A 23,918-nucleotide genomic window follows, 5' to 3' on the forward strand; every position below is an offset into this window, starting at 1 on the left:
TGTGTGTGTGTGTGTGTGTGTGTGTGTGTGTGTGTGTGTGTGTGTGTGTGTGTGTGTGTGTGTGTGTGTGTGTGTGTGTGTGTGTGTGTGTGTGGTGTGTGTGTGTGTGTGTGTGTGTGTGTGTGGTGTGTGTGTGTGTGTGTGTGTGTGTGTGTGTGTGTGTGTGTGTGTGTGTGTGTGTGTGGTGTGTGTGTGTGTGTGTGTGTGTGTGTGTGTGTGTGTGTGTGTGTGTGTGTGTGTGTGTGTGTGTGTGTGTGTGTGTGTGTGTGTGTGTGTGTGCGTCCGTTCTGCGGACCTGTCTTCCTTACTCTACAGACCGCAGCACTGAACCGAACTGCCAGACTGCACTGCCTCTAATCTCTTGGCTTTACCGCTGACCAGGGTACATACCTAGTACGGACTTGGCTTCCCAGACAATGACGCTTTCCATCTATTCTGACTTTATCAAAATCTTAATGCTGAGACGGGCGATATATCAGGTCATTTCTAATTCTCCCGCCCTATTTCAGGAATTCTCATGCCTCCATTGACCTGGACAGAAGTACTGGAGGACTGGTTCTTCAACAATGAGAACAGTTACGTGGAAATCCGATGTGCGGCCATCTGCGCCCGGCTTCCATCTTGTCGTGCTTTCGCGGTCTCCCCCGAAATGGGAGGCAGCTCTGGTGGCAGCGCGTTTAGAGGGGAACGGTGTTTAACATGGGACAACCCACCACCTGAGCAGCCGGCATGGAGGAGGCGGGAAGGGATAGAGCCGACAGGTGCCGACAATACCGGAGGAAACGAACTGGATGGAGAGGAAGGTGAAGTAGGAGAACAGCAAGTGGAAGGAGAAGAAGAAACAGAAGGAGGAGGAGAAGAAAAAGAAGAAGAAGAAGAAGCAGCAGAAGAAGGAGGAGGAGGAGAAGAAGGCGAAGAAGAAGGCGAAGAAGAAGGCGAAGAAGAAGGCGAAGAAGAAGGCGAAGAAGAAGGCGAAGAAGAAGGCGAAGAAGAAGAAGGTGAAGAAGAAGGCGGAGAAGAAGAAGGAGGAGAAGAAGAAGAAGAAGGAGGAGGAGGAGGAGAAGGTGAAGAAGAAGAAGGCGAAGAAGAAGCAGGCGAAGAAGGAGAAGGAGAAGAAGAGGGCGAAGAAGAAGAAGGCGAAGAAGAAGAGGGCGAAGAAGAAGGCGGAGAAGAATAAAGTGAGGAAGAAGAAGAAGAAGAAGAGGAAGAAGGGGAATAAGAAGAAGAGAAAGAAAACTGAAAAGAATAGCAAGAGTGGTGAACAAGAATACGACGTTTAAAACGTGAAGACGTTTTATGATGTGATAATGACAGTTTATTGTGACAGATGACAGTTGATCAATTATCTTCCTTTAGCAGACATCATAGCAATAATCAGCACGGAGCTCTTGGCTTTACACGAATAATCATCGCATTGGCAGGGTGAAAGCGTGTGCCATGGGGAGTGATCACGATGTGGTCAGTAACTCGTGGCTCCAGCACTAAAGCTATATCATTCAGCCTTGCCCAACGTCCGAGTCATTGGGTACCCGGCGAGCAGCTCGAAATCACGTTAAAGTTTTACGTGAGTACCGCTGGATTACGGGTTAAAATAGCTGCTGCGAGGCATAGGCGTAGGAGCAAGGGCACTGCCTTCTCGTGAGTTTGTTATGAACACTAGCGTTGTTTGGTAGGGACCGACTTGATAGTAAAATTTGGCCCCCTCTCGCACTACTGTGATACCTACACCTGCTATGATGTCGAGTTACAGGACGTTGGTCAATAATGTATCATTATCAAGCAAAAGCCTGCCCGCTGGGCTTCAATGATGCACAGACTGCCGCTAAACCACACTGCAATGCACCTGCCGCCTGACACGGAAGGCAACTGCCGTGGGGTCGTAAAGTCTTGCTTCAGTGGCAATGGGGGGGGGGGGGGGGGGGGGCGCACAGACAGTCTCGCCCACGGCCAGGGTGTCGGCAGCGACCGTACATAGCTTGTGGCGTCGCTACACTAAATTTGCTTGCCACAACAGTTGCCGCGGCGTAGCCAGCCCTCTTCAGAGCTTGCGTTACTTGCTCGCGCCCACAGGCCACGACGGCGTCCGGTCTTATCCGAAAGTTGTCCTGCTTTGATGCGCACTGCCACATGAGCAGGTATTCTAATTTGTGACATTCAGCACAGGAGCTGACCCGCAGCAGTCGTGTGGAGCGTCGACCTCCGTCGGCCGGCGACGTGGTCAACACCCGAAGACACGCCGTGTGGTGGCGACGCGTACCTCTAGCATAAACTAACAACGTAAGCAGGGTCGAGAATGATGCTAGGCGGCTTTCTAGAATGCTTTCCCTGCCTGATCAGGCGGTCTGGATACTGTACCTCATTAAACTGATAGCAGTCAGCGATACTTTGTAATCGATGAACGCTAAACTACGCTGACGGCGATAGGTGATTATGATGACGCTGGAGTCGTTGTAATGATGTGGTACGCGGCTGTCGTTACGGCCAACGGCGGCCCGTCCACAGGTGGTCGTCTTTGGTTTCTTCTAGCCAACAAGACTGACTGTCCGCGCGGGAATGCCATTAAAACGTCTGCCGGACTTCAGCGAGGCCGCAAATGTATTTGTACAAAATCTAATGCTACCAGTAATGGAAAAGTACCTACGGCCTGAAAACCTCATGGCACATGAGAGGAAAGTGTAACAAAACTCTGGACGAGTTCAAGCATACTTGCGGTGATTTTGAACGCAAATTTTTACATCGAGCACCAACAAAAACCACATGCTCGGCACCATTAATGCGCAAGCGACATAAAATAAACGGCAGTAGCACGGTTCAAGCCTTCAGCGCACCACTGTGCGGAGGAGCAAACAATCCTAGTCCAAGCTCAGCGATCGGTCCGGTTCATGCCACGCCGCATGCGCACACTCGGAGCTTCATTTTCACTGGTACGTGTCCAAATCTGACAATCCTTACCATGCCACTCATTGTTACCGAATCCCTCAACAGTGAAAATAAAGCTCAATAAAAAAGCGGCGCTTGGCATGATCTGTATTTAATTTGCCTTATCTTATTTGCCAGTGAAGGAAATAGAGGGTGAACAATCGCTTTTGAGAACAAGGGGGAAGAAATACATTCTCCCACAGTCCACCGGCGAAAATTTTCATCTAGAACGAAACAGATGTGTAACGAGTCAGGAGGGCTTCACACAATAAGCGAGAAAAGTGAACGTCGATTAACATCTGCAGGCTAAGACGAGAAACTAAACAATTCAGCAGCAAGTTTTCACTGTCAAAATTCGTCACTGGACATCGTACAAAAAGTACAATAGCATTCGCTTTGACAGACACCGATATCGATAAGTGCGCCACATATTGGTACACAGGTAAATAATCAGACAAGCTTGTAAAGCAAAACTTACGCCACATTGGTCAGCACGCAATACGCTGCATAAAAGAATACGGTATTCACACACAAAGTTGGGTCTTGCGCGCACTGCAATGGAGTGCTGGGAGTCACAGGTGCCTCAATCTCATCCTCCACTCGCACGGCCGCAAGACGCCGCGCTTACCAAGTCATCACAGAACCACGCTCTCGCCGTGGCACTGATGGTCGCACCGTCCGGGAGCTGCACTAGCGCCCACTGGCGTCAGAAATCGGCACTAGAGGTCCTCAGGCTCACGGACAGGTGGGGGTAGTACGCAGAAGAAAGAGACAGACACTAGAAGAGCCCCTTTTTCTTCTTTTTCCCATCTACTGCCCTGCAAAAGAAGGCGGCCCGGGGTCAGTGGAGCGAGCAGAATACCGCACCGTTACGAAAACCCCGCCACCAGCACAAAAGTCTTCTTTAAGCTCACCGGAAGACACAGTATTTTAAAAGCGCATCTGAAGTGAGCCAGACAGGTCTCCGAAGCCACTCAACACGGATTCCAGCTAAGTAAGTGCAAACATGCGAGACGGTCGGGGCCATCGGCTGATTTTCATCTCGGCCCCCGGGCCACATGAGTCCACCGCTGCCATTGGTCGGCTCGCTGACCACTCAGCGTGCAGCACGCGCGGCACCTCCGGTTAGCGGTCGGCGGCACGAAGAGGCACGCGACGGCATGAGTGCGTGAGGGAGCACACGCTCTGTGCTGCAGCCGGGTGGGCAGTGTGCTCAGGCCCGCGAGCGTCGGACAAACGGGCAACGCGGTCAAACGACATCCTCTGTTAGTGCTGTACAAACGCGCCGCGCGTGACCAGGCCCTGAAGCATGCCTTAAGAAAGCCAGCCAGTGATGGTCCACGAACGCTTTTGGTCCAGCTCGCAAACTGTGCTCCAGTGTTGGTCCAGCTCGCAAACTGCGCTTCAGTTTCGGTCCAGCTCGCAAACTGTGCTTCTTTTTAAAACATGGATAAAGTATGTCTTGGGAAACCAGAATCATGGTCATGTGGCATTCTGTACCAACTGAACTGAACTAGACAATCAAAGAACCCTCATCAACTGTATGCAAGCGTTACGTTACGCAGAACGGCTTTGGCACCATAGTATAAACTTGTTCACATTTCTGGGAGGATTGGCCAAGTTTCGATTGCATGGTGGCGGGTGAAGGTTTGGGGGTTTTAATAGTGCCTGTATGACAATCCTTGTCCGCGCGGCAAGGATATGACAGCTATGGTGAGCATGTACGAATTTAATGCTTTCTGAAGCTGCATAATTATAGGTATATTAAATATACTCATTATCCGAACTTGTATCGTGACGCTGGCCTCCAACTGTTCCGCAGCCTAGTCTTGACGGCTAGCTCATCTTGAGCCAACCGATCCCAAAAACGCAATCCAATAGGGAAAACAGTGCACACAGTGCTACGATACCGCTGAATCTATCCCGTGCGCCAATATTCCAGTATGCAACCAACGAACAACAGAAATCTGCTCAACCAGGTGGCTGTCAAAAACGAAACACGTCCAGTCAATCCACTGTCCACGCAAACGATGGGGCACGGTGCAAGTAAAAGTGACTACAACGTGGGAAGCGGGCAGGCATGCAGGAGCAAGACGCAAACCACGGACACTCAGCAACACGGGCGCACCCAGGGCATGCTGCGCATGAAGGGATTGTTGGCAATAAATGTTGCGAAGAGTTGACTCCGGTAATAACTTCAAACTCCACTCTTCACAAAAACAAATGCCGTGAAGAGTTAAGCTGCAAACACGAACACTGCTAAAAGCAGCAATTTTTGTCACAAAGGGAGACAATAACTTCAAGCTCCACTCTTCATGACTATAAATGGCGCGAAGAGTTGAACTGTGAAGACGAACACTGCTAGAGCAGCAATTTTGTCACAAAAGGAGTCATCTTGAATCCAGAGTGCTTGCCAATCCAGTCCCAGCCAGTCCGCGTGATTGTGTTCTGGGTGCGCCCCTGCTCAGGCGGACACACAGGCGCGGAGGACCAGTGCAGGCACGTGTCAGTCGCAGGCGCCCGTCCGACTCGCAACAGACACTCAGCTGCTCGGCACACCTGACAGTCGGGGCACCGGGATTTTCCACCTGCTCCTGCCACCGCTGCAAAGTCAGACAGAGCGCTCTCGTTAGGCCGGCCCTTGCAGGTAAGCTGACGCGCCAGTCAGTCAGCGAGCGGTGTGCATGGACAGGTCGCCGGAAGAGGGCACTGGCGATGCACGTCCACCACCACAAGCGTTACAGGCCCGGGACAGCCTGGCCCACAGTGAGAGCACGGCGAGCACCGTCGCAGAAGTGTGACCAAAAGCATCAGGGACCTTCACCGACCAGACAGGACCAGACGGGACCAGACAGGACAAGGTATGGAATCGCCGCGTTGTGGAAGCTTGGGAGTGATTCGGTGCGGGTCCGTCACAGCGTGAACGGGACCGGACGGGACCGGACGGGACGAGGCATGGGACCGTCGCATTGCGGAAGTTTGGGAGTGATTCAACACGGGCTCATTAGAGCGTGGTTGGTGCTGACAACCTGTCGCACCCGAGACGAGACGAGCTGCACCCCAACCGCATATCCGGGACACCAGAGACAAGGAGCACCGTGCTACGGTCAGACAGGTCAGGCAAAGAGAGTACTACCAGGGCAAGTGAGAGGGGTAAAGTCACTGTTAGCACAGGCATCCACGAAATTGTTCGCGATAGGAGTACGGCACAGGCAGCCTCGATTGTTGCACCAGTGACACGGCTGACTCGCCCAAGGGGTTAACACCATCGGCTGAAACTCCTTCCCTCATAAGCTTCAAAAGTGATCCAGCCCTGACTCTGTCCTGACGTCACAGAGAGGAGAGTGGCTGCTGTCGATCTACCACAGCCTTAAGTCCTTCCCTGCCCGTCACAGCAGCACAGAGAGTGAGACGGCCAACATGACTGGCTGCCACAATAGCCACATCTCACCAAGCTCAGTTACAAAAGTTCGTTGGCCCTGTCATCGGGCCACGTCAGAAGGGGGTCACGTAAGTGTTAAGACTAAGCACACTCAACATGCAGAGTCATCACGGGCCGCAGAGAACAGCAGGGGTCATCACTCGCGTCCATTCTCCAGACGTCCCTTCCCCGCTGTCCGATCGCATACACCAAGTCACGACTCGCGGCAAGTCTCCCAGGTCTCCGCTCCTCAGCCGGTCTCCCAGGTCTCCGTTCCGCAGCCAGCGCACACATCACACACACGGGAAGCGTCACTGCTGCCGACAGGGCTCCGGTGGCTCCTGCAGCCTCATGGAGAGGCGGCGCCGGGTGGAGAGCGAGCGGCTCCTCAGGAGCGTGACCCGGCCGGGCCCGGCCAGACTGGAGCAGCTCTCATGCAGGCCGCTGCTGGCAGGAGGCCAGCCGGCCGGCGTCAGCGGGCGCCACAGGCTCGGACAAGGCCGGCGTCGGCGGAAGCCATAGGCACAGATGAGGCCGGCGTCAGCGGACGCCACAGGCACGGATGAGGCCGGCGTCAGCGGACGCCACAGGCACGGATGAGGCCGGCGTCAGCGGACGCCACAGGCACGGATGAGGCCGGTGTCAGCGGACGCCACAGGCACGGATGAGGCCGGCGTCAGCGGACGCCACAGGCACGGATGAGGCCGGCGTCAGCAGACGCCACAGGCACGGAGAGGCCGTGTCAGCGGACGCCACAGGCACGGATGAGGCCGGGGTCAGCGGACGCCACAGGCACGGATGAGGCTGGCGTCAGCGGACGCCACAGGCACGGATTGAGGCCGGTGTCAGCGGACGCCACAGGTACGGATGAGGCCGGCGTACAGCGGACGCCACAGGCACGGATGAGGCCGGTGTCAGCGGACGCCACAGGCACGGATGAGGCCGGTGTCAGCGGACGCCACAGGCACGGATGAGGCCGGTGTCAGCGGGCGCCACAGGCACGGATGAGGCCGGTGTCAGCGGACGCCACAGGCACGGATGAGGCCGGCGTCAGCGGACGCCACAGGCACGGATGAGGCCGGCGTCAGCGGACGCCACAGGCACGGATGAGGCCGGCGTCAGCGGACGCCACAGGCACGGATGAGGCCGGCGTCAGCGGACGCCACAGGCACGGATGAGGCCGGTGTCAGCGGACGCACAGGCCACGGATGAGGCCGGCGTCAGCGGACGCCACAGGCACGGATGAGGCCGGCGTCAGCGGACGCCACAGGCACGGATGAGGCCGGCGTCAGCGGACGCCACAGGCACGGATGAGGCCGGTGTCAGCGGACGCCACAGGCACGGATGAGGCCGGCGTCAGCGGACGCCACAGGCACGGATGAGGGCCGGGGGTCAGCGGAGCCACAGGCACGGATGAGGCTGGCGTCAGCGGACGCCACAGGCACGGATGAGGCCGGGGTCAGCGGACGCACAGGCACGGATGAGGCCGGCGTCAGCGGAGCCACAGGCACGGATGAGGCTGGTGTCAGCGGACGCCACAGGCACGGATGAGGCTGGTGTCAGCGGACGCCACAGGTACGGGATGAGGCCGGTGTCAGCGGACGCCACAGGCAACGGATGAGGCCGGGTTCAGCGGACGCCACAGGCACGGATGAGGCTGGTGTCAGCGGACGCCACAGGTACGGATGAGGCCGGTGTCAGCGGACGCCACAGGCACGGATGAGGCCGGGGTCAGCGGACGCCACAGGCACGGATGAGGCTGGCGTCAGCGGACGCCACAGGCACGGATGAGGGCCGGGGTCCAGCGGACGCCACAGGCACGGATGAGGGCTGGCGTCAGCGGACGCCACAGGCACGGATGAGGCCGGGGTCAGCGGACGCCACAGGCACGGATGAGGCCGGCGTCAGCGGACGCCAACAGGCACGGATGAGGCCGGCGTCAGCGGACGCCACAGGCACGGATGAGGCCGGCGTCAGCGGACGCCACAGGCACGGATGAGGCCGGCGTCAGCGGACGCCACAGGCACGGATGAGGCTGGCGTCAGCGGACGCCACAGGCACGGATGAGGCCGGCGTCAGCGGACGCCACAGGCACGGATGAGGCCGGCGTCAGCGGACGCCACAGGCACGGATGAGGCCAGCCGGGTGAATGGACAGGGAGACACACACACGCAAACACACGCACGTACGCACACAGCCGGGCTAGGGACGGACGAGCGAGGTTCACGGAAGGGCGGTGAGACACAGAGACGCAAGCGCACTGGATATTGTCCCACCCTTCGCCTACTTACGCCTGTACGCCTGCTCATGCGCACTATCAGCCTTTGCGATAACTGACCCATCACAGTCAAACACGACGCACTTGAAACGCGACGATGTCTTTTACGATCCTTCACCACTTTTTCAAACTGTGCGTTTGCTTCTGATTATTTCCATTTACCTGAGCATATTTCTGTGTATTTTTCTTCGCAACTCATATTTTTAGCCACGCTCATCGTCACTCCCTGTACCTTTATCGTCTCCCCTCTATCAGCTCTACATTGTTCTTCGCCCTCTGCTAATACACCCGGCTCCCTTCCTGTCCACATCTGTGGCACTTTATCCTCATGCGGATCTTGTTTTTGGACCGGGCTCTCCCCTGTCCCCATTGTCCAAGCTCACTCATCAGACCCTTCATGGTCATTTACACTATGCCTTTGGACTCCGCTCTTTCCTCTCCTCAAGCCACTCTCCAAGCCATCTACCATCACCCTCATCTCTCTCTCTCTCTCTCTCTCTCTCTCTCTCTCTCTCTCCTCTCTCTCTCTCTCTCTCTCTCTCTCTCCTCTCTCTCTCTCTCTCTCTCTCTCGCTCTCTCTCTCTCTCTCTCTCTCTCTCTCTCTCTCCTCTCTCTCTCTCTCTCTCTCTCTCTCTCTCTCTCTCTCTCCTCTCTCTCTCTCTCTCTCTCTCTCCTCTCTCTCTCTCTCTCTCTCTCTCTCTCTCTCTCTCTCTCTCCTCTCTCTCTCTCTCTCTCTCTCTCTCTCTCTCTCTCTCTCTCTCCCTCTCTCTCTCTCTCTCTCCCTCTCTCTCTCTCTCCTCTCCACCCTCACTGTTCGAACGCATCGGACATCAGACTGACTCAACTCGGCTACCCTCCGCACCCACGCCACCAGGTCCCCTGTCGCTACCCCGTCCATTCTGTTGGACGCCACTCTCTCACTCCCCCACCCCCCCCCCCCCTCCCGTCCAGCGTTCGATGTCGTCACTCACTCCTTGCTGTTGGACTCAAGCTCGCGGCGGCGCAGCTCGTCGATGGTGACGCCGTTGAGTCGCTCCCAGTCGTCCTTCTCGCGCCGGAACTGAGCGCGTCGCTCCTCCAGTTCGCGGCGCTGCTCCTCCAGCGGGCCCAGCATCTGCTCCTCGCGGCGGTGCAGCTGCGAGCGGAGCAGTGCCGCCGTCAGGCGGGGTCACGGGGTCAACGGAGGATCATGAAGGTCACACAGGATCAGGAGCGGAATGACGATGGACCGGTGACGGTACAACGTGCTCGCGCACGCTCCACGCTCATACCACTCTGTCGTCTGTTAGTAACAATGTTGTTGTGGATTCATGAGATCGGACATAAAATGACCATCGAAAGTGCCTTTAAGAAGGAAAACCCGCCAACAGGTTCAACGCAATGTGCAACTCGAAGAAAATAGAGTGATGCTAGACAGGAAACAACTGCATCAGCACGGCTCGCTGGCTTACTTTACACACAAAAAATGTGCTCCGGGAACACGCATAGAGTACTTGGCCAGATCACACAACGAGGAAGACTTCTAGACGCTGACGATGGATGGCTTACATCGCTCTCGGATTCCTTCAGCTTGTTTTCCTTCTCCTTGACCTTCATCTCGAACACGTGCTCCATCTCAGACTCCATTTTCTTCACCTTGCGTTCATGCTCTCGTTTCTCTTCTTCCATTTGTGCCAACGGGTTTCTGGAATACGAAAAATGCCTTTTAACTAGCGCATCACAGCTGATGATACAATAGAGAGCTGTAGAGCACCACTGACATTTTTACATGTCGCGAATTTTCACCTTCCCCATGATATCAAGGTTACATTCTTACAACTTTTTGACCTCAAAAACCATTCCAATATTGTTAAAATTCTAGAATTAACATATTTTCCCAAACTGTTGATCTAATGAATATATCCCATATAAATACACTGTCATATAAAGACCGGATGCCCCATACCCCATATAGCCCATACAAAGACCGAAAAATCCCACAGCTGAAAAGACCGGTGCCCCGTTGCACTAATCAACACACGGCTGACTGAGCAGCAGAGCTAGACCATCTGTGAGTATGGGAAACGCGCAGGCACATGAGTTGGTACAAGCGTGGATGCCAGGGTGTGGGGTGGAGGTGGGTGCAGGATCATCAGGACGGCACGAGGCGTGGGCGCCGGCGTCAGCATGCCGCTCACTTGTTGACGATCTTGGCCTGTTTGCCGTCGGCGCCCAGACCGGCCAGCTTGCGACTCCGGTAGTTCTCGTACAGCACCGAGTTGGTGATGTCACGCAGGTCCATCATGTGTGTGCGGATCTGCCGGCACGAGCGGGGGCAGGGTCAGGCTACGTCGTACTGCATCGACAGTGAGTTTCACTGTCGGAGAGCACATCGGTGAGGAGGGGTACAGGATGGCGGCGACGGTAGTGACAACGCCGCACCTCAATTTACCAGTCCAGACGACAGATGCAGGCGGCGGCCAAAAGCGCACACGATCCCCGCTACACACGCCACACCATATCATCATAGCAAACGTCGTGACACACACCACACCACACCGTCGTGGCAGACGTCGTGACACACACCACACCACACCGTCGTGGCAGACGTCGTGACACACACCACACCATACCGTCAAAACAAACGTCGTGACACACACCACACCATACCGTCATAACAAACGTCGTGACAAACACCACACCATACCGTCACAACAAACGTCGTGACACACACCACACAATACCGTCATAACAAACGCCGTGATATACACCACACCATACCATCATAGCAAACGTCGTGACGGCCGGGCGGTGCTGGAGGGTTTAAATCCAACCACCCTCTGACGCCTCCACACCAAGGCTATCGCTGCATGGGCACCAACGGGACGCCAGGTGTGCTGGCATCTGTAGGCTCACCAGCATGTTCCTGAGCGGGATGAAGTCGGAGTGCTCCATACTCTCGATCTGGACCACGCCCCACGGGTACCGGCGACCGCGCACCTTCCGGCCGTCCACCTGGTGGCCACACAAGACATTAACAGACAGACTGAGCGTGGGCACGACCGGCCTCTTGGTGAGGTGAGATACGCGTGGAGTGGGGCAGAGACTCTGAAGGCGCCATACGGCTCCAGGGCGCACGCAGAACAGCAATGGAATGAGGGAATAAAGTCGAGTGTGACTTGTTTTGAAGCAGAATAAAGACGACACAACACTAAGTACGCGTCACTAATCCAGCACACCTCCGAAATGTGTTAAATCGCAATGACGTTACACAAACATCATAACCATAACAAATCATTCATAAGTAAATCATAACCTAAAATAACTAACCTTTGGTACGAAAGCGCGCCAAGCGATCCCAGAACAATGAAAATACCATCTCCATACAATCAGTTGTCCATGCAAAGCATTCTTCACAGCGCCGTCACCTACCTCAGTGCATTCCAGTTCGGCTACTCAGCGCGCAACAGAGGTATGCCTTGTAACTCAGTAACAGGTACCGGACCCCCCCCCCCCCCCCCCCCCCCCCCCACCCCCCACTCTCACTGCGCTCGGCCGATGGCGCCTGCTTACCTCGATGACCGTGTTGGCGCCGACAACGGCGAACGGCACACGCTGACGCAGTGCCCGCTGCGCCCGGTTCTCGTCCTCGTCCTCACACTCGGGGAACTCGTAGATACGGATCTTGTGCTGCGCGATCTCGTTCAGGATCTGCCGCCGACGAAGAGCTCGTGAGCGGATCGGGTGGGTGCGCACGTGCGTCAGGCGCGGCATGACAAGCCATGTGCAATATACACTCATGTGGTATATATATATATATATATATATATATATATATATATATATATATACTCTCCAGGAATACTCGAGTAATGGAGTGTTACGACACATCTTCGCTAAAACGGCGTTTGCAAATGCGACACACGAACTGCCAGGAAGGATTCTAGGGGCCTCAGATATGATCTGTTCAATACCAACAATTCCAAGGCAGCAAAATACAAAACTGTTCACTTTAAAAGACAACCACCAGGACCTGAGTTGCCCTCTGTACTTGGGCGTCAAGCCCTCACAACGGACGCCTCACACGGCGCGCGCACCTGCTTCTTGAACCGGGTGATCTCCTCGGGCGTCATGGTGTCGGCCTTGGCGATAACCGGCACGATGTTGACCTTGTCGTGCAGCCGCTTCATGAACTCGACGTCGAGCGGCTTCAGGCCGTGGCCGGAGGGCGCGATGAAGTGCAGGCAGCAGTGCACCCTCGAGTCGAGCACCTCAGTGCGTCGCACGCGCGTCTCAGGCGTTCAAGTACTCCTCGTACCGCGACTCGATGTACTCTATCACCGGCTGCCAGCTGTAGTGCGGAGGGCGCGTCAGTGGGATAGAGCGGAGCACGCCCGGATTCCGACCGTCAGGTGTGACGTATGGTTAGGCGGTTTGGGGCTGCAAGCAAATGTAGGAAAAAACCGCAGAAACTCACCAATTGCTGTTGTCTACCGCATCTCCAAACCCTGGCGTGTCAACCACTGTTAAACTGAGGTTTACGCCGTTTTCCTTCAGATTCGCGACAGTCTTCTCCACCTGGCGGTAGGCATGGAAAACAATCATTACTTTTCCACCACACGATGGCGCCACAGCCCGAGGCTCGGGCGGACGGTATTGCGACACGAAATGGATTACTGCGCCTGGTCTTCGGGCGCTGGCGACAGCCAAATGCTGACAGCACCAATAACGCGCTCCCTTCCAGAAGTTCGCAAGCACCATTTCGAAACAAAATGAAGGGCACGATTGACTGCAGCACGGAGTGATCGAACTCGCCGTGAGCCTGAAATTTCGATGATGCATTGCACTCTCTACGTACAAATATAACATAATGAGACTTACCGCCACGGTTTTCTTGATTCTGTGCGAGGGGCCCGGGTATTCGTTGTTGTATATGTCGGCCATGAACATGGAATTGACTAGCGTCGACTTGCCCAGACCCGACTCGCCTGCAAAACAGCACATAGGATATGCATCAGTTCAGTGGCGCATCAAACGACACTGCGCACATGGTGGTAAGTCACAGAAAAGGACACCAGACCGCAATTTCCAAGTGGCCAAATTCAGAACATGTCAGGAAAGAGCGACAAATCGGCTCGTTTTTTAATACATGACGCACGCGACAGCAGCCACCGTACCGACCAGTCCGTCGGTAGCACGCGACAGGGCCATAACAGGGGATCCGACCATGTGGCCGCCTGCCCACCACTAAAAGAGAGCGCCCGCGGCGGCTCACGAAACAGCGTGTATCACGGCCACGAGCGTAGAGTACATCTTCGCCCCATCAGATCCCTCCCGAGTGCTGAGCACGCCTCTGTCCCATCGGACCCCCCTTGAGTGTCGAGCGCACCTCTATCCCAGCGGGTCCTTCTCAAGTGTCGAGTACGCCTCTGTCCCATCGGACCCTCTTTGAGTGTCGAGCGCACCTCTGTCCCACCGGGTCCTCGATTTTCGAGCGCACCTCTGTCCCATCGGGTCCTCCTCGCGTTTCGAGCACACCTCTGTCCCAGCAGGTCCACCTTGCGTTTCGAGCGCATCTCCGTCACAGCGGGTCCTCCTCGAGTGTCGAGCACACCTCTATCCCAACGGATCCTCCTCGAGTGTCGAGCGCACCTCTGTCCCAGCGGGTCCTGCTCGATTTTCGAGCGCACCTCTGTCCCAGCAGGCCCACCTCGCGTTTCGAGCGTATCTCTGTCCCAGCGGGTCCTCCTGAGTGTCGAGCACACCTCTATCCCAGCGGGTCCTCCGCGCGGAGCCCACGTCGGACGGCGCGACCTTGGGGCCGGGGATCACGGCGGTATGGCGCGGACCCGCGCCGCCGGGTCGCGTCCAGCCCGTAATCAGCACCACAGAAGACCGGGACGCGCGCGGGCCGAGGCCGACTGACCTTCATCCGGCGCGGTTTCGAACGCCGTCCGGGGTCATGTCGGCCGACCCACCCTCACCTCCTTTACATTACTCGTTCTGGTGATGCTTTTTACCCTCACTGGAGACCCCACCCTCGTCAGCGCAGATGTGTGCCGCGGCTAACATGCTTTGATCCGCAGGGTCTCCATGGCTCACGCGCTGGCTCGCACAAACAGGATGAGCGTCATCCGACCTCAGCCGACGGTGGTATACGTCAACACGCGCCCGCGTGACTAGGGTTGCATTCGCGGCGACCAGGACGACCCAGAATCCATGTTGTCGACGTTACTCATGGCGTCATACGTCACAAATCTGCGGCTTTTGTTGCTTGTAGCAGCTCGGACAACAAAGACTCTACATGTCGTCGCGTAGATTCTTTCCCGGACGTGCACAACTTTTTTCGCAACTTGATCAAAGCGCGACAGAATGGCGTAAGAGATTCGATTGTACAGAGGTCAATTTGCGTGCCCAAGACAAAACACAATTGATACCAAGGTTTTTTCGGCGTTACAAACACGCCATTTGCAGTTGTCATTGTTGCGAACACGCAAAGTACGTGCAAACGAATATCTTTGTGTCTTTGCATGCGCAGTTCCTGCCACGACAGTCACAAAGATGCAACCAAAAAACGTGTCGCACTACGAACACATCTGGCAAAGTTTCTACATGACGCCACGTAGAAAAGAAAAATCTTGATGCGCTGCGAATCCGCTCTAGCACAACCGCTTCCCACAGCATGTCATCAGCCAGGCAACATGACTCCTCACACGGCTCGCCAATCGTCCGCAAGCCCGCTACAAACCGCCGGCCAGTGGCCTCCTCTTCTGAGACGAGCTCGCTGCCCGCCCATGAGCCGCTGCGACGGCGTCACTGACCGGCACCCCACCGGTTCCGCCGCCGCCGCCGCCGCCGCCAGCGGCCGTCCCGTTGCGCCGCGCGCCACAATCGCTGCAATCGCGACAATCGCGCCGCAAAAACAGCCCGTGGCCGCCAGGTGACGCCAGGCGGCGAGACCGCGCCGCGACGAGGGGCGGCCAACGGTGACTCAGCTGTGCACCGGGCACCCATGACCTTATTTGCCCCGCTAGCGTCCGGATGCAGGGCTGGAGCGTGCACGGAGCTGCGGGGAGCCTGGAAGCCCGCGGTGCACTCGTGATAAAAGGCTACAAATTACCGGCAATTTCACGGCGTCCGTGAATATCAGCCTCACACTACTCGCATCGCGTAGTCGGCGGCGAGAGCTCCACATTCCAATGCCGCTTAATATGCCAGTCAGACGTACTCTGTGAGTGGAGACAACGCAAGCTGCTGTGGGCGCCGCGGCAGCTGACGGCCTCGGTCCGTACTTTGCGGTGGCAGAGGGCAGACCCGTGCGATCGCACCACACACCGGTTTTAGCGGTAACAGGCATACTTAAACTCTGTTTTGCATCTTGCCATAGCGGCGTTACGGTAGCCGCACTAGAACAGGATGGGAACGGCGAAAAGTATAGAATCATGGGAATGCGGTTCGAATCTATCGATCCGTGAGGATAAGCATTCGGCAAACTGCAGAACTCCACGCGGCAAAGTTCCTAGATATTTTCAGGGCCACTATCCCGTTGCCAATCATGTGTTAAAGAGCCAAATTCTATAAGGACGGCTGCTTTCGCAAATCACCTGCAGCCTGAGTCGTCGACAAGTTCATAATTCGGCGCCCGCTGCACATGCGAGCCCATTGGTGTCACATGTCCACGCGACGATGTTTACAGGCAATGATGTCTAAGTCCACGCGCAATGAAATCAGCATAACCCCATCCATTCATCGTCTCGCCAGGCTCAGTTCGCCTCCAGCTGCATGTCGCCAGAGCATGCCATCATTAGCCACCCGTAGTGTCCATGTTCAGCCTCCACAGCACGACACAAGCCTTTGTCCCAGGCGCGGCCTCTGAGGCGCAGCGAGTCGATAGGCGTACCACGCTCACTTTCCGACCCCTGCGAACAATGCGCTAATTAGCCCGGCCGCTGGTGCTGTTCTTCCGGGACTTGATCATCACGGTAATGTAATGACCATTGTAGGGCCACAACTCAACCACGCACGAGCGTGTGACAGCGGCCGCACCAAGACCAGGACGGAGCGGGACAGCCGGTGTCACGTGTACCCAGATGTTCGTTCCCGATGAAGTAACGCACGGAGCATGCGGGGCTGTCCCGGTGGACTCAGAGAAGCGCTTGAAGCGCAGGACCACACAACTTCAGCTGCTGCACCAGAGACGTGCACCAACCGAAGAGGTCACCTGGTGCTGCATCGTGCAAAACTCCGGTATGTCCCGATTCCGTCCCCATCTCCGACGTGTGCATCGAATCGTTAAGTGACATGGGGGTCCGATCACGCGGGGCCGGGACGACAGGAGCACCGACAAGTTATACAGCAAACAACTACTGCATGTATGATGTATGAGGGTTTTTCGCAGCCACACCTGATGTGGCTCGGTGCCATGGCCTCGACAGGCTGATTATGTAAACCTAACTGAAAACTTCACGCAATGTAGGCACTTCAGCTTCCTATTCCACAGACCGTTCAGCAGGGACAGCATGAGGCCTTTTGAAATGTGATTAAGCAGAATGCGTTGGTAACCCATTTGCCCTTTTCATCGCATCCTTGCTTCTTTTCCCGTGCCATGTCGCTACTTATCTCCTTTATCTAATCTTTCCCTACCTTTCAAGTGCCCTCCATCTTTTCTCCTCCTCTACCTTTCCTCTTCCATTTTCAAACCCTCCCCTCTCCCGCTGTACCGCAGCGTCGGTCGTCCGTTCGGCGGCGACCGCCACGCGGCGGTGACTGTCAGTCCGTGACGCGACGGCGCCTGGCCATCGCTCACCGGCCGGTTCCAGGCCGGGCCGGGTCCCCGCCTCCGAGACCGGGTCTTCGACGCTGGGACCGAGTCCGAGTCCTCGCCTCTAAGGCCTCCGCAGCCGGGCCCCCGCTGCCGAGGCCTAGTCCCGGTCGCCGAGGCCGGGCTCCTGCCTCCGAGACCGGGTCCTCGACGCTGGGACCGAGTCCGAGTCCTCGCCTCTAAGGCCTCCGCAGCCGGGCCCCCGCTGCCGAGGCCTAGTCCCGGTCGCCGAGGCCGGGTCCCTGCCTCCGAGACCGGGTCCTCGACACCAGCCCGCTTTCGCCGCCGGTCCGGCACCAGCTCCGGCACCAGCTCCGGCACCAGCTCCGGCACCGGCTCCGGCACCAGCTCCGGCACCAGCTCCGGCACCAGCTCCGGCACCAGCTCCGGCACCGGCTCCGGCACCAGCTCCGGCACCAGCTCCGCAGCTGATGACGCAGCCAGACATGGACATGGCCGCAGGGAGGGCCAAGAGAACCAAGAAAGGGAGGGCCCCCGGTAACCGAGAGCTGTACACTAGATGCCGGGAAATTTCGCAGGGGTTTGGTTCGGATCCTCAGGATTTCGGAAAAAGTTGACGTTTGTCCCTCCCCCATCCTCTTGAGCAAAATTTTTGCAACGTGCTACATTTGGCTACTGGCGGACGACACCTGGCCAGGCTTCCGTTCTTCGCTATCGTACACGGCTCTGTTCCAACACTACGACTATTTTTGGTTGGCATGGATGTGCTCTCCACATCCATCCGTTTTATCAAGTGTGGTGGTTCCCAAGAGTGACGAGGACGTTTTCAAAAAAGCCTGAAAACCCAGATCCGAGACTCATGGCTATGACCTCTTATGCCGTGCTTTTCTCGGAGGGCTGGGCAACAACTCCACGCCACCAGCTTGCGTCTTCGCACCTCCAACGGTACATAGGGATTCGTTCCTTTCCCTTCGCCGCATTGTTAGGCCTGGACGACTGCCAGAAGCGGCATCTATTTCTGGGCGGCCCATTCATTGGGACGGCAACATACCTTCCCCGGCACCCACGCCGGGGCGGTATGTGGAACATCGCTACACGTGCGGAGGGCGGGGGGATGGCGACATCCTTGAACACTTATGACATCCACCTTTTCCGTACCAACGTCGACGAACCGCGAACGTTAAAAGTTACTGAAATCGGAAACTATCCGTTCGAAAGAAGCCGATGGGGTCTGGTAAACACGGGCCACAGTGCGACCGTCAGCAGCAGGCTGGTTTGTTTACACGCCGTCTGCCGCCGGTGTGACGTCACACCCAGCCGGTCGCCGCACGCGTGGCAGGGCGCGGGGACGCGACAGACGGAGGCGCCGCCCTGCGCGGTCTGGTGGCCGACCGGGCCCGTGGGAGCGAGGCGGCAGGTTCACGACAGGCGGCTAGCGGGTCTGGTCGCCGCCACGGCCCGCCGGAGACAGCACGTGAGGCGGAGAGTGTAACAGAGGAGACGCAAGAGACGCCTCACGCCGGACGGAGCACACACAATGTGAGCTGAGAAATAAACACGAGATACGTGGGAAAGAAGACACGAAACACATGGCATGTGGGACGCCGAGCACACGCCAAGCAGGAGGTATCACGTGATGCACGTGGCACGTGAGACGCAGGAGACCATGCAAGCCACAGAAGGTCCGAGATTTGACGACGTTTGGCAGCGGATAAACGTCAGAAGTCCAAATCTCCGCAGTCCGGGGCTAATGCACAATCGCTGTCTCCGTGCCCGAATGCAGCAGCTAAGCTGCAAACAGCGCAGGCAAGCCGTTGACTTCATCGAGCTCTGGCACGAAACCTTAGAGCATTGAACGCTTGATACCCGTAACGGGAACAAATGGCTGAGCACAAGTATCACGGTGTCTCGGAATGGCTGGCATTTCCTTGAAAGGTGGCTGAGCACAAGTATCACGGTGTCTCGGAATGGCTGGCATTTCCTTGAAAGCTGGCCGACTCAAGGGCAGCTCAGAGGAAGTGCCGCCCAATTACATTTCGTCTGCCACTCACATTTCGCTGACGTCTGTGCGGAAAGGTAGAAACTGCGGAAGGACGTTGGGCTTTCCCATGACCTACTCGCCGTGGAATCAGGTAGACAGCCTTCGTTGAACGCACAATGCAGACGACTTTAAGTGTTGTCTGAGGATGTGCGAAGCCTTGTCTTTAATCACTAGGGAAGTCCCAAAGCAAACAACGAGGAAGAGGGCGAATTTTGGGGATATACAAGGGAACCATGGAAGAGCAAAACGCGCCAGGTTATCAACTGACCTCTTTCAAATCGCGGGAGGGTAGTATCCACGAACCACTTGTGTCGCAGCCCAGTCCAGCCCCCTGCGGTGGATGTCTCTATATTTTTCCCCGCACGAAATCCGTGGCCGCACTCATTTATCACAATTAATCAACCTGTTTACTGAAAGAACAAACAACTTTTTGCAACTCATTCCATTAACGCAAGATTAAATGAGATACCAGAACGTTGCAGGAACTTCAAAGATCTCGGACCACCTCTACCAGGGTGCATGGCCCTATCTCAACGCAGGCGCCGCCTCGCGCGTCCCCGTCTCTCACCGCCGGCGCACCGCCAGAATGTATAACAGAACGAAAATGTGACGGCGGGGGGATTTTCCAGCGTCAACAGCACGCGCCGGTGCCGGAAATGAAAACAGCCTAGACTCCAGCCATGCCAACACGATGACGGACGGCACCGCCTGAGACCACGTGACCACACGACTGGCGGGCTAAAAGTCCAGACGCGCGTGCTGATGCGAGAGCCTGCCCCCCCCCCCTTCCCCTGCCCCGCAGACGGCAGCTGCTCGGCTGCACTTCGCCCCACCTGCCCACGCCGGACAGCTGCCCCTCCCCCCCCCCCCCCCCCACCCGCTCCCCAGCCGGAGGCACTAAACGCCGTCTGCCGTCTCCGAACGACCTCTGCAGAGGGGAGGCGACGCAGTCGTGCCGAACGATCCTACGGCCGAGGGTGCATATACATCAGCCCAGTTGATGCTTACGCGAATCCGCCAAACCAGCACATGCAAAATAAGTGAGCCTCCTCTTCCGAATCCTTTCCTTCCTGAAATCATGTGTTTCGGCGGATAATTAGGCGGAAGTATGCACCATCAGTCAAGCCAGTGCATTAGCCACTGGCGCAGAATTCTCCGGAAGTTTGCGCGCACGCGATGTTTTATGACCGGCGTCCATGCCGCGGCGCGCAGATCTCATGCTCGACTCTGTCAGGTGGGGGAAGCAGGTGCGGTGTGCGTCACCGGTCCGTCAAACCATTACTCATCGCAGGACGATCCGTCAATGCCAGTACTCCAGACTGGTGCATCATTAACATGCAGTACATTAAGAGCCACGGTCAGGTCTCAGAAGTGGCTGTCCTCCCCGCGCCCCGCCTCGGGTTCTCCGCGCACAAGTCAGAGTGTTTCGTGCCGTTTGACCGCTTTACTTTGCCGGTGCGAACCAAAGGCAAAAACGCAAGTGGGTGCATTCCAAATAACACACGGCCTCCAGTCGTCTACGCCGCGCCAATGCTCCTACCTCATAAACATGGCCGTCCCGACACTTAGAGTGGCGATGCGTCTGGTCAGAGTCGACGATACCTTCACTGACATTTCCCGACACACATTATCAAGATGTGTCCAACATCCGCGTGAAGCGGAAGCTTCGTTCTTTCTGTTGCCAAAGCCCATCAGAGTGAGGCGGGTGTTCCTCACCTGGTCTCGCGAATGTTGTATTACATTAAGATGAAATCATCTTTCATCCTTCTATTCCGATGAAAAAGAAACTCTTTTCCCGATCTGACACGAACTTCGATCAGATTCAGCGACGACACAAAACACTTGACTCGAACTCTCGCGAGCTTGAGAACGAAAAAAGTTCTCTGATCTATCCAATCCGATTTTACCTTCAAATCTAGGTCACTGGATCACCGAGACCTCTCGTCAATCTCCATCCGGACGAACTGAGCCTAATCGGCAGCCCAGCCCTTTCTTCTCACCTCTCGCCTGCCCCAAACAAACCGCTCCCCGGCGTGATCACTCACCCACCACTCATCACCTGCCGTTATCAACACGGCATCCTCGCCACCACCACCGTCAACACTCACCGACCACCATCAGCGTGAAGTGGAAGCCCTTCTTGACGGCGCGCCGGTACACCTGGTTGGGCAGGTTGGCGAAGCCGACGCAGCCATCCAGCTGCCTGGTGCGCCACTCCCGGTGCTGACGTTCTCGGTTGTGCTCGTCGGCGCGCCGCGGCGGCTCCGGCGCCGCCCCCTTGGCCGGAGCCGCGCTCTTGGTGGGAGCCGGCGGCGGCGGCTCCCGCGGCGCCGTTGGCGGCGGCTCCCGCGGCGACGACTCCGGCTTCGGCGCCACCTACCGGCGGGGCGGCTCCGTCAGATGAAGAGGACGTGACTCCGGGGGAGAGGGTGCGCAAGAGTCCGTGAGATGGGGCGAGAGCGACTGATGGTGCGGGAGCGGATCCGTGAGACGGGACGGGAGCGACTGAAGGAGCGGGAGCAGATCCGTGAGACGGGGTGGGAGTGACTGATGGCGCGGGAGTGGATCCGTGGGATGGGGCGGGAGTCGCTGGCTGAGATGGGGCGAGAGAGGCTCCGGGAGGTCAGGTGCAAGCGACTTCACCCGCTCCGGCAGGAACAGCTCTTTGAGATGGAGAACAGCCGGCAAGATGGGTGAGCAACTGGCTTCCTTAGAATTGAGAACAGTGCGGTAAACGCAAGACGGACAATGGGCAGGACCATGGTCTGCTAAACGGTGCAATTGAAATTCAGAGTTCGGTGGGTGCCGACTATCTCTGAAATTCACCTCGGTCCGAAACGACGCCGATCGCGCCCATGAGCAGCGAGCACACTCCGCATGAGGTGACAATGCTGTGCAATTGCACGTCAGTCTAGTTGACAGAGTTCCCAGGTGCTTTGGCCAGGGCCTGAGGCAGTACCACGCCGCCAAAAGAGCATTATGCACTCACTAAGTTGGGTATGCCGAGTCTCGACAACAAGCTGTCCTTTCTTAGGCTGATGAGCTAAGCTCCTTCGAATGAGAGCGCTGCACTAGCAAAGACAGGGGGGGGGGGAGGGGAAGCACGCGGCCGACCATCCCAGATTCGCCAGGAATCCAGAGCAGTGTCTGGAACCCGGAGCCAGGTTCGTGGACGGAGACAGGTCCGGGAAGGGATCCAGGTCCGGTAGAGAAGCCAGGTCCGGGGACGGAGCCAGGTTCGAGAAGGAAGCCAGGTCCGGGGAGGGATCCAGGTCCGGGAAGGGAGCCAGGTCTGGGGACGGAGCCTGGTCCCGGAACAGAGCCTGGTCCGGGGACGGAGCCAGGTCCGGGAACGGAGCCAGGTTCGGGACGGAGTCGCCTGCCGGCCACAGAGCCGCCGTCCGCAGAATATCGTCTCCCGTGCTAACAGCGTCGCACAGGGGCGGCACACAGCGCCGCACAGGGGCGGCACACAGCGTCGCACAGGGGCATGCACACAGCGCCGCACAGGGGCGGCACACAGCGCCGCACAGGGGCGTGCACACAGCGCCGCACAGGGCGTGCACACAGCTTGCGGATGGGGCGGGGCGAAAAAAAGTCTAAACAGATTGTCCGCCCTGTTGATTTGCAACATGCATCTTATCCCCACTTTCTGGTCGCACTACTGGTGAGAGACGCGCCAACCCCGTGACCCTTCCTCTGCATATGCCGTTCAGATAGGGAACCAGAGGCTCGGTCATTAGCCGCGAGCGGGCTACCGATCTTGGGGAATCGTATTTCGTTTAGGTACGTCGTGCTGGTAAGCTGAGAGCGCGGCAATGATTAACAAATTTGAGGCACTGCAAGGCAGTCGAGATTCCAGTTGAGTGATGACGCAAATCGCCAACTGACATATGCCGGAATGAGCGCCGCATGACATTCACGACGTCGTTTGCGGTGAATTTGCTGAAGTGAGAGCGCATTTGAGTGGGTGTGTCATCGATCAGAAATATATAAAGCCCCGCTCTGAGGCTTTATTCCTGATATCCTTACCTCTGCAAAGCCTCTGCAAGGCCTTGCCTCGCTCTGGCTCTGGGGGGGAGGGTGTGTGTGTGTGGGGGGGGGGGTCTACGCGACCCTCTCCCTGGGTTTTCTGAGGATACCTCTCTGGTATGGTGTGTGATCGCATTGAAATTTTTGGTAGCCTGTGAGGCATCCATGCCCACATTTGACTTGGACCGGCTATAATGGGGGCTATCATTGACCTAGAAACATGAAAACCATTGCCTATCTCGAGATCTCGTTACGATCAAACCACTGGTGTTTTCCGCTAAGCTTTATAATTCTTAGTCTAGAAACGGCAGGGGGTCGTAATGACCCCTCTATCGGTCCGCGTTATGGAAAACGGCAAATCAGGACAAGGAAATTCATGATGAATTTATGAGGGAATTGTTGCTCTCTCCTAACATGCACCATGCCCAGTCAGTGACTGAATGTGGCAAAAATGTAAGTGCCCTCC

At 56.8% G+C, this 23,918-nt stretch overlaps 1 protein-coding gene across 1 annotated transcript; it reads right to left on the minus strand.

Moving 5' to 3' along the window:
* Positions 1-2,576: 2,576 nt before the first annotated feature.
* Positions 2,577-21,669, minus strand: LOC119105847 (protein peanut-like). The gene is given in 11 exon segments (XM_037229401.1): positions 2,577-3,737; positions 9,590-9,753; positions 10,167-10,302; positions 10,796-10,914; positions 11,514-11,612; positions 12,171-12,308; positions 12,695-12,892; positions 12,894-12,948; positions 13,075-13,175; positions 13,479-13,585; positions 21,529-21,669. Coding segments are annotated over 11 exon segments (1,167 nt in total). The 5' UTR covers positions 21,539-21,669; the 3' UTR covers positions 2,577-3,697.
* Positions 21,670-23,918: the final 2,249 nt, after the last annotated feature.

Source organism: Pollicipes pollicipes, unplaced genomic scaffold, assembly GCF_011947565.3.
Source record: "Pollicipes pollicipes isolate AB1234 unplaced genomic scaffold, Ppol_2.1 Scaffold_6138;HRSCAF=7277_pilon_pilon_pilon, whole genome shotgun sequence".
Lineage (NCBI taxonomy): Eukaryota > Metazoa > Arthropoda > Thecostraca > Pollicipedomorpha > Pollicipedidae > Pollicipes > Pollicipes pollicipes.